The sequence below is a fragment of the Akebia trifoliata genome, chromosome 3 (genome assembly GCF_017979445.1).
Source record: "Akebia trifoliata isolate Shusen 1 chromosome 3, ASM1797944v1, whole genome shotgun sequence".
Taxonomy (NCBI): domain Eukaryota; kingdom Viridiplantae; phylum Streptophyta; class Magnoliopsida; order Ranunculales; family Lardizabalaceae; genus Akebia; species Akebia trifoliata.
The window spans coordinates 52,223,037-52,233,285 of record NC_141377.1 but is presented as its reverse complement, the minus strand read 5'-3'; the positions used below and the strand labels follow the sequence as shown (position 1 = coordinate 52,233,285).

The 10,249-nt window shown below is 34.7% G+C and overlaps 1 protein-coding gene across 1 annotated transcript; it reads left to right on the top strand.

The window, feature by feature from the left end:
- Positions 1 to 1,491: 1,491 nt before the first annotated feature.
- Positions 1,492 to 8,874, top strand: LOC147407865 (embryogenesis-associated protein EMB8-like). The gene is made up of 8 exons (XM_086436630.1): positions 1,492 to 2,003; positions 4,337 to 4,465; positions 4,812 to 4,943; positions 5,928 to 6,070; positions 6,624 to 6,721; positions 6,807 to 6,901; positions 8,205 to 8,258; positions 8,563 to 8,874. The coding sequence occupies exons 1-8, from the start codon at positions 1,545 to 1,547 to the stop codon at positions 8,722 to 8,724; spliced, it is 1,272 nt and encodes a 423-aa protein (XP_086292756.1). The 5' UTR covers positions 1,492 to 1,544; the 3' UTR covers positions 8,725 to 8,874.
- Positions 8,875 to 10,249: the final 1,375 nt, after the last annotated feature.

Here is a 10,249-nt window from a genome sequence, read left to right as displayed (position 1 = left end):
CTTCTATTATTAAATGAATAATGCTAGACTACACATGACATTGCATTTGAAACTGAGCTGACGTGGAGAAGTGCTCAAAACCATAGATGTTTTTCACTTGTATCTCAAGAAAAAACATTTATGGTTCCACGCACATCTCCACATCAACGCAATGTCATATAAAGTCATTTCAACATTTTTCTTATTAAATTTCTTTTATTTTGGTATTTTGATGAGATTAGGCCCAGAAGTTCGTTGGCTCAAAATGAGCTATAACTATTGTCACTTGTAGCGTCAACAACATGGTTTTTAAACTCGTCCAAGATCGAGACGTATCGCCCGAGTTAACTCGGTATCAAAGCTGAACGAGACCAACTCACAAAGTGATTTTTTTGACCGAGTTTTACATCCCATGTACAATTTTTCGAGTTATCTCACGAGACGTCTCAAACGTATCGGAAAACTCGTTCGAGACGACTCGGTATCAGAGCTGAACGAGACGAGACGCGATACCGAGTTTAAAAACCATGGTCAACAGTGAGTGTTAAGGTGTAGACATTGAGCATTAAGGTGTATAGAGATAAAGTAAGAGAGGTGCTTTTGGTACCCCAACTTTTACTTATTGCACTCCAATTTCTTAAATTATTTATAAAGGTTTCCATTTAAACATTATAAAGGTTTGGGTCAAATTATTATCTCAACATTATAATACTCGTTCAAACAATTTCACCAGTTGTTTACAATGATGATTAGGCTAATATAAAATCTTAAATAAAAAAAATAGAAATAAGAAAAAGAGAGAGCTTCTATTTGCATCACTAACTTTTAATTGGGGTGTGATGAGTAAACATTGAGATGCCAATAGCAACTCTATTCGGTAACTATCTCTATTTGATAAGAATCTCACAAGACATCACAATAATCACTACTAATCAAATTATCTTCGTGGTAATTAAAACTTAATTAGGGGTGCAATTTGGTCCGATTCAAATTGAGAGCCGAACCAAACTGATAGCTTTGGGGTGATTTGCTTTGTTTTAGAACAAGTTGTAATTCGGTTATGAATTACAAAAATAGAGAATCAATCAATTTGATTCAATTCTCAGATCAAACCGAGAAAAGAACCCCTATGCAATAAATATATATAACAATTATTATGAATCATTTTAGGAGTTAGGACATATATTAGTATTTTTTATGGATTAACTAATAATTTTTTATGGATAGATTAGTGATTATTGTATGAAATTTTAAATATTATTTATAATTTATAAATTATTGAAAATTCATAGAATCGAACCGAATCGACTTTAGTTCGATTTGATTCTAATGGAATTTGCTTCGGTTCGGTTCGATTTTGACCTCAAACCGAATCAAGTTGTACCATCCAAACATGATTTTTTTTGAATGGGAGTCCATTGTACGGAAGATTCCCAATATGTGATCAAAAGCGTTGCAGGTGTTCACATCAAGCGTTTTGTATCAATGAAGAACAGCAAAACTACTTTCTTAGGCTTTTCTACTGTTCTTCACAACGACTCGAACTCACTCAGTGTCACTGAAACATGGGAATGCCGAGAGTCACCACTTCTGTCTCTCCCCACCTAATCACTTTCTTTTCCCACCATCACCACCGTCCGTACATCTCATCTCCAACAAAAAAGACCCAAACAACAACATTTCCAAGAAGATTGCGTCAGATCTCCTTCCACGTCAGCAACACCTCCGAAGCTATTCCAGATAATCGCCAAATCTCGGATAACTCCTCGCTCGAAATACTCGGCGGAGCTCGTAATTCCTTCTTACCCATCTTAACAACACTTCGCAATCCGTACAAACCGTTCCCAATAATTGGATGGAATGAGCACATCGAGACATTCTTCGCCGCGTTCTTCCGGACCCTACCGAACGTCAGATACCGGCGAGAGTGTCTGAGGACACCAGACAACGGCACCATCTCTCTTGATTGGTCGTGCGGAGACGATCTTGAGATTTCTGCGGAGGCTCCTGTTCTTATTTTACTGGTTCGTTCGAAAAATTCTTGCTTATTTTAGTTCCACTTAGGGATTTCGACTTGAGCTGTTGAAACCCTAATTTACAACGAAATTGTTCGAAGTCGTGTTCTTAATTTCTCATTTTTTGGGTTTTTTTCCCCCTAAATTAGAAAAGTTTATAATTTTCCCCCTGTGAACTTTATAAAATTTAACTTAGAATGAACTATAAAAGTAGCTTTCTTATGAGAGCTGCTATTGGCACCCCATATTTTACTTGTTACACCCCTTTTCTTAAATTATTGATCACACCCCAATTAAAAATTAAAACACACCATTCAAACTTATTACGAAACATTATAACACTCGTTCCAATAATTTCAATAGTGGTTTACAACCACAATAATGCTGAAGTGACATAACCTCACATCGCACATCCTGACGTGAAAATGTATAGAAATCATAGATGTTTTTTTTCACTCGTATCTCGATGAAACACAGGTTATTATACACTTTCACATCACGATACGCGATGTGAGGTACAGTCTTGAGGTCACTCCAGCACGACTCTTACAATTATGATGTGTGATGAGGCTCATATAAGATCCATGGTTTTAAATCTCGTCCGAAACCAGACCGAGACGACTCGTTCAGGTTGACAAGTCGTCTCAAAGACATGGTTTGTTCTAATTGTAAGGCATTTTTTTTTAAATCTCATCTAAGACAACCCAAATATATCAGATATCTCGTCCGAGTTGACTCGGTCTCGTTCATGGACAAGATGAGACATCAACACAAGTTTTAAAACCATGATAAGATTTTAAATTAAAAAAAAAATAAAGAGAGAGAGAGAGAGAGAGCTTACCATTTCGTGAGCCAAATTTATGATTCTGGCTAATTGTTCATTTTCATTACCAAAACGTGAACGTGCGAAATCGCAGGTTTGATTTTTCAAGTGACGAGATCGCAGATTTAAAGTGACAAACTCACTAATTTTTCCCCTCAAAGTGACAATATCGCTGGTTTGTATAGTGACTATCTCGTTAAAAATAGCAAAACCTGTGACATAGTCACTTGAAACCTACGAGAATGTCACATTAAACCTGCAAAATTGTCACTTTAAAACCTCTGATATCATTACCGTTCACGTTTTGGTAATTAAAATGAACGGTGAGCTGAAATCATAAATTCGTCAAAAGTTGGTCACGTTTTCGTAAATATCTATTTTCTTTATTTTTAACTAAGGTGTAATAAGTAAAAGTTGGGGTGTCAATAGCAACTCTCTTTATCTTACTTCCTAGAACCATGCTTTCTCCACAAGTCAATGGTTGGGGGAGGTAAGTCAAAAAAACTCATAGTGTTCCTGTTTGTGGATAAGGGGCCGTTTGGACAAGGTCCAATACCAATATTTCAATTTTTGGATATTCTACAATTGTTTTTTGGATGGTACTTTCCTTGTAAAGTTGCCCTCTTTTTAAGGCAAATTTGTGTTCTCTACCCAATTTTAAAGCGCTCCTTGGTACACTACAAATCATTTGCAAATGCAAGTTTTCTAAAACCAATTTTATGGGTGCTAGGTTACACAATGCAAATGTTTTGCATTGCAAAATATTTGCACAGATCACCTAAATTCCTAAGAAATTTCAGCAAATGATTTGCAGCATACCAATTACCGCAAATCATTTGCAAATTATTTGACTCCAACCTAGGCATATTAAAATTATAAAAATATTCCTCATCAGAGAAATTAATTAAATTACAAAAATATCCTCTGTAATATACATATAAATTTACAAAACACCCCTCATGCATTAAATTGCATATTGAAATCACAAAATTACCACTCCTCAAAGTAATTTTTAAGCATATGTATTCTCAAAAATACCCCTCATCAAAATTATTACAAAAATAACCTTTATCAAGGGGGGATTTTTATAAATTCGTAATTCGTGTGCATATTATTATAACAAGTACTAAGGGCATTTTTGTAATTAAAATAATTTTTTTGATTAAAATAAATTTGTAATTCCTATATGCAGGTTACCATACCATTTATAGGGGTATTTTTGCAAGATCATATCTATGCTAATGTAGCAAGTACTGAGGCTATGTCATTTTGATGGTTTCTTTGAAGACATCGACCTTTTATTTTAACAAGAAATCATTGCACAATTTTTTGCATTGCGAAAAACAACCAAACACAGATAATGATTTCACAGGAAGTTTCCGGTAATTACCAAGCAGTAATAAATTTTCCACTGCAAATGAGTTGCCGAATACCTAGCAGGGTCTTAAGTGTTTTTTATTTGTGCTCGAGTCGCAAATTTTTGTAGACTGGAGAGAATATTTAACACAAATATTTGCAGCCAGGTCTAAGTGGAGGGAGCTGTGATTCTTATGTTCAGCATATGTTTATTCAAGCAAGAAGAAACGGATGGCGTGCTGTGGTATCCAATAGCCGTGGCGGTGCAAATTGTCCAGTTACTACACCTCAGGTACTCAAGCACAGAAAAGTGTGAGGTTTAGTAGATTCTTTTTATTTTTATTTTTTATGTTATTTAAGTTTTCATATGGTTCATAGCTTGGATTACATTGCTTTGGAGTTCAATTCTATTCTAATAGTGTTGTTAGTTCACTTTTGTAGAGCAGAGTGAATGCAAGTAATTAGTGAATCCCTTTTGTTTACTTCTGAATTAGCAAAGCTAAATTTATGTCTACACCACGCACAATCCACAATGAAAATATTTTATTGATCTAATTTATTTCTTGAACTTTTGTAATGCCTGCACGAATTCAACTGCTTTACGTGATTTATTTGATGACTCATTTGGCAATATGCAGTTTTATTCGGCTTCGTTTACAGAAGATATTCGTCAAGTGGTTAAACATGTTGCAACTCGTTACCCAAATTCAAATTTATATGCCGTTGGTTGGTCTCTTGGAGCAAATATTCTTGTTCGATACTTGGGTGAGGTAGGATCAATGTCAGATTCTACTTGTGTTGGTTTCCATTCATTTAGTCTGCTTTTTTCACTTGTGGTTGTCTTAAATGCACCTCATTGGATTTATTCATCTTCCCTTGGCTTGCTCCTCTGAATAGTGATATTTCCTTATAATAGCTATGTAGTTATGGTCTTGATTGTAATACTTGTACTGTTGATTTGTTATCATGAAGATGGCTACAAATTCACACAATCTGCAGTAGTTAAATTCTTTTGCGTTTCTTCCTTGTCTGTGCTAAACTTTATAGAACTGAGAGCATGGTTCTGTATGATCTGAAGTTGCGCCTTCTTGTGAGAAGAAAAATGATGGAAAATGGAGTCAATAACTCCGCATTCTTACTCCAGCATGTAACAAAACACCAAGAACTCTTTTTGCAGGGTATGTCTTCACGACATAGTTTCAGCCTCATATGCAAACATCCCCATAATGTTCAGTTATTTTCCATCATCAGTTTTTGTTTGCAAGTTGCCACCTACTTTTGGTGTTGAGACACTATCTAGGAGCTATTTTCATGAAGTTCAAGTCTTTAATAGGGTCTTCAGTGACCACATGTGAGTACATGTATTTTGATTAACTATGGGTCTAGGCAGTGTTTAAAAGGCTTAAACCTTGAGGCGTGAGGCGTACACCTCAAGGCTTAAGCTTCAAACCTAGATCGAAAGTCACAAATCATGGGTCATTTTTTTTTTTTTCTTTTAAGAGAGGCTTACGCCTCGCCTCAAGAACCCAAAACGCCTCAAGTACACCTTGGAAACTTTAAAGCATTGGGTCTAGGGATGTTTTGCATCTAATCTCATTGGGGATGTATTCACTTACTGAACGAATCAATGGAATTTCCATGCATTTAATCTATGTTGGTTGTAAAGGGCTGCTTTTATTTACTAAACATTTATTTCTTCATTGTTATATTGCTTATGGTTTTTTTTTTTCTTTGTTCATTGTCTGTTCTTGCAGGAATCCCATAGTTGTGCTCTTACTGGGGCAGCATCCTTGTGTAATCCTTTCAATCTCATTATGGCAGATGAGGATCTTCGTAAGGGCTTTAACAATGTTTATGACAGGGCTCTTGCTTCAGCTCTTAGCAAAATTTTGAAGAAGTAATTCTCTTATAGTTTCATTTTGCTTCAACGTAATGTCAATGTACTCATTTTTTATGATACCTGATAATTCAAGATGTCCAGTGTATCTGTTTCTTCACATTATGATTCCAGCACTAGCACCTGACATTTGCATGGATAATTTTATTAACCCGTAGCAAGCTTCATTTTCTTTTGTAAATACACTACTATTTTCCAACCCCAATAAGTTGTAAACGACGACGATAAGTTGATAACAATGATTTAACAGATCTTATGGGGAGAAAAAAATCTTTGCAATATTAGAAAATTGCATTGCGTTTGCCATGATGTAGACTGAGTAAATGATAGTTTATTAGAAGAAAAGAAAAGAAAAAAAAGGTAAAAGCATGTCGTGGACATAGTTGGTGGCATACTGCATACCCCATATGTGTATGATGGCTTGGATTTTGGGAAATGGTCATATCCCTACTTCCCACACCAATGTCCATGTTTGTATCTGTATCTGGCATCTTAAGTCATTTGTAGATATTATCACAGGAATGTTTATTCTTTGCGCCATTTTATTTTCTAGGCATGCTTTCCTATTTGAAGAATTGGGAGGTGAATATAATATCGAGTTGGCTGCTAATGCTAAGACTGTTAGGGAGTATGATGATGGCCTAACACGGGGTATGTATTTCCATTTTTTTTAAAGATCTTTCACTTGTAGAATGACATCTGATTTGCTAAGAGCACCTTCTATTACTTCTCGCAGTTTCCTTCGGTTTCAAGTCAGTAGATGACTACTACTCTAACTCATGCAGTTCAGATTCCATAAAACATGTGCGCATACCTTTGTTATGCATCCAGGTAATAATACTATTGAACCTTTTATCAAATAGATTCAAAGTTAAACAAATTTCAAAACCTTCAAATAAAAGGATAAATTTTGAACTGTATCAACATCTCTTTGCCGGTTGAACATTCAGCCACCCTTGTTTGTTTTTGTCTTTTCTGTTTTATTGTTTTTAGTTTTTTAATTTTTTGTTCCGTTTATTTGTTATTAGTTTTTTTTTTTTTTTTGCTCGTGCATGCATATTGAATATCTTATGGAAGTATAAAATTTAGTTGCCAGAGAACTTGCCATCTTTTTTATGGGATCCTTGGACTGCAGTTTACTTCCAGAATCTTCTGAGGCATTGTATGGTTCTCCTTTATTAAAAAGATCTGGATTTTGGAATAAGGGCTCATATTTTATGAAGATTCCACTCCCTCTCTCTCCTTTTTTTTTTTTTCTTTTCAATATTTTCCCTTCCAGATCATTTTTTATGTTCTGATTCAGGTGCTGCAATATGCATATCTTATGTTTATGTCCCATAAATGAAATAACATATTTAAATTAGTCCATGATTGCTAACTTGTTTTCTTTTTGGTCTGCTTCTCTAACAACGCATAATGTTTACAAGATATGGTTTTGACAACGTGTGAAGCATCTTGTCAAGACATGGGTGGGATGTACTGTGTTTTGGCTGTTGATTATGTTGCCTGGGGGAGTGGCTCTGGCATGGTCAACTCCCTCTCTGCTAAGAACATTATTCTTACGGTTCTATTCCTAAAAGGATCTTATGGTCAAAGTGGGGATGCAAGACAGCTTATTTCTTGCTCTCGTTAGTTGACATGTAAACCAACTTTTCGGTGATTTTTTTTACTCTGTGATAAGTTATGTTTTAATGACACATGTGCTAATATCCGACATCAGATACTATCTTTCTGACACTCAATTTGGTGAAGTTCGAACTGTCAACATGCCCAAACAAGCATTATAATATTTTAGCTTCATTTAATCCAGTAGTTTCTTTCTTAAAAGTAAATTAAGTGAATAAATATTAAGAAAATACAAGGCTTTAAATATAAACTGGATGGAGCAAGATTGGTTCAGCCGATCCCAGATACTTGGAGGTGGGAGGTGGTCTGTGATGATGGTGATGATGACACGTATGTCAAAATACGATTCCTTGAAAATGAACTGCTCAAGCATTTGGAAGATTATCGGAGAAAAAATAAATGTGAGACCCATTATAAATCATTAGGTATCCAAAAAATCAAAGGGAAAGAAATGCTAATAGTTATGATAAGTGATAGTGATTATAAATTATGCTTTCACATTGTGCAGGCTGAAAATGATCCAGTTGCACCAGCTCGGGGAATTCCTCGTGAAGATATAAAGGTACACAACCGTCTCTCAAACAAACTCAAAACATTCTTTCCAAGCTATTATAAACCAATCAAACTTACTCTAAAAGTCATTCACAAAACTGAATTTGATGGCTCAATCTCTATAAAGAACATGTACTCATCACTTTCACTAGGGAACCTTTCCCAACACTCCTAATTGCTAAAATTTGTTATTTTAAGCAAAACACATCAAAAAGGTCGACTTTCCATGCATGTCATCCTCTTTTAGTTTACTCTTTTACGTTGTTAGCTCAGTTGTTTCTCTTCCTAATATGTATAAAAATCACTCATTTCAGGAAAATCCCAACTGTTTGTTGATAGTTACTCCAAAGGGTGGCCATCTTGGATGGGTGGCAGGGGATGATGCTCCTTTTGGACATCCTTGGACTGATCCTACAGTGATGGAATTTCTAAATCATCTTGAGAGGGGAAGAGGCACAAAGGATGGCATAAGATAGAAGTGTAGCATTCATGTTAACGTCATTATTTACTTGTATTGAAATATATTTATTTAATTTTTGAAATGTAGTTATCAATACTTCACAAGGGATGATCCTAACACTTCTTTGGCTCAAATTTCCAAAAAAATTCAAATGATCATTTTATCAGATGAACGATCAGGTTTTGTTGCATTGCGTGCCGGCACAACATCACGTGACATGACACATAGGGATGTGCTATTGCACAACACTATAGTACTAGGCACATAAGAAATAATGTATTAGGGAAAAATAAAATATTAACATATTTTTCCAAAAATGTGAAATATATTTCTTCACAATAAATGTATAGATCTGCTATTCGCACCCCAACTTTTACTTATTTCACCCCAATTAAAAATAAAGAAAATAGGTAAATGGTTGAGAATAAGTAAATTTTGGGCTTCCAATAGTAGCTCTCGCTGATTTTCTTTGCTAGATTTCTATTTTTTGGATTTAAGATTTTTATATGAGGCTAATCATAATTGTATAAGCAACTAATGAAATTGTTTGAACTGAGTGTTGTAATGTTATTATAGTAAGTTTAGCCAAACTTTTTTAATGTTTGTATGTTGTGTTTTAATCTTTAAGTGGTGTGATAAATAATTTAAGAAATTGGGGTGCAATAAGCGAAAGTTGGGGAACCAATAACAGCTCTTTAAAGGTGGGATGAAACACTTTTTTATTGGTTCATATTTCTGGACCAATTGATCTCATTGATTTTTAGCCACCCTTTGGTGCACCCGTACATTTAAAATTAGACTGATTTGATATTATGGACATTGATTTTATATATATATATATAGGTCCACTAAGAAGTAAAGTCTAGTGTTCTTAAGAGATTGGATTCAACATAAATATGTCCAATGGTATTAGCATTTTTATGGAGATGTATTTTAACAATAGTTATGGATGGATTAACTACTTATATTTACGTAAATCCCCTATAGTCCATATTATATGTAAATGGATTGTTGCATCAATCGAAGTAATTGCAGTGAATTAAAAACTAAAATTATATTGGATGCATTATAAACAAATGTTTTAACAAAAAAGATATGTATAGCAACTTTATTAAATATACTCATAGTATGACCTTAATGATCGGATCCTTCTGTTAGGTGTGGCAGTCTTGCTTTCGAAACCAATTTGAAATTTTGGGAGCTAATCCTCGTCTCCAAGATGTTGGAACCCACTCTCCTTGACTCCTTGGATAGGTTCACTCCATCCATCTCATTAACTTTTCTTTTTTCTTTTGTCAAATAAATTTTGATTCTTTATATGTTAAATTTTAAGTTATTTAGATCCTCTCTACGTTTTGGTGTTTATTTGAGATAGCCTATGAGTTTTCAAACTGATTACATGCTCTTTGACCTTGTTGTCCTGTCCATTCGAGGCATGGTTTTAAATATCGTTCGAGATTGAATGATACCGAAGTCATCTTAGTATTGTCCATGAATAAAACAAATAGGCAAAACATCTCACATGTGTGAAATCTTAACAA

What these genes read in the sequence shown, in the direction of transcription:
- LOC147407865 (XM_086436630.1), top strand. Translation starts at nt 1,545, where the DNA reads ATGGGAATGCCGAGAGTCACCACTTCTGTCTCTCCCCACCTAATCACT. An exon ending in GTCCAGTTACTACACCTCAG is followed by an intron (nt 4,466 to 4,811) that starts GTACTCAAGCAC and finishes GGCAATATGCAG; the next exon opens with TTTTATTCGGCTTCGTTTAC. An exon ending in TTCCTCGTGAAGATATAAAG is followed by an intron (nt 8,259 to 8,562) that starts GTACACAACCGT and finishes CACTCATTTCAG; the next exon opens with GAAAATCCCAACTGTTTGTT.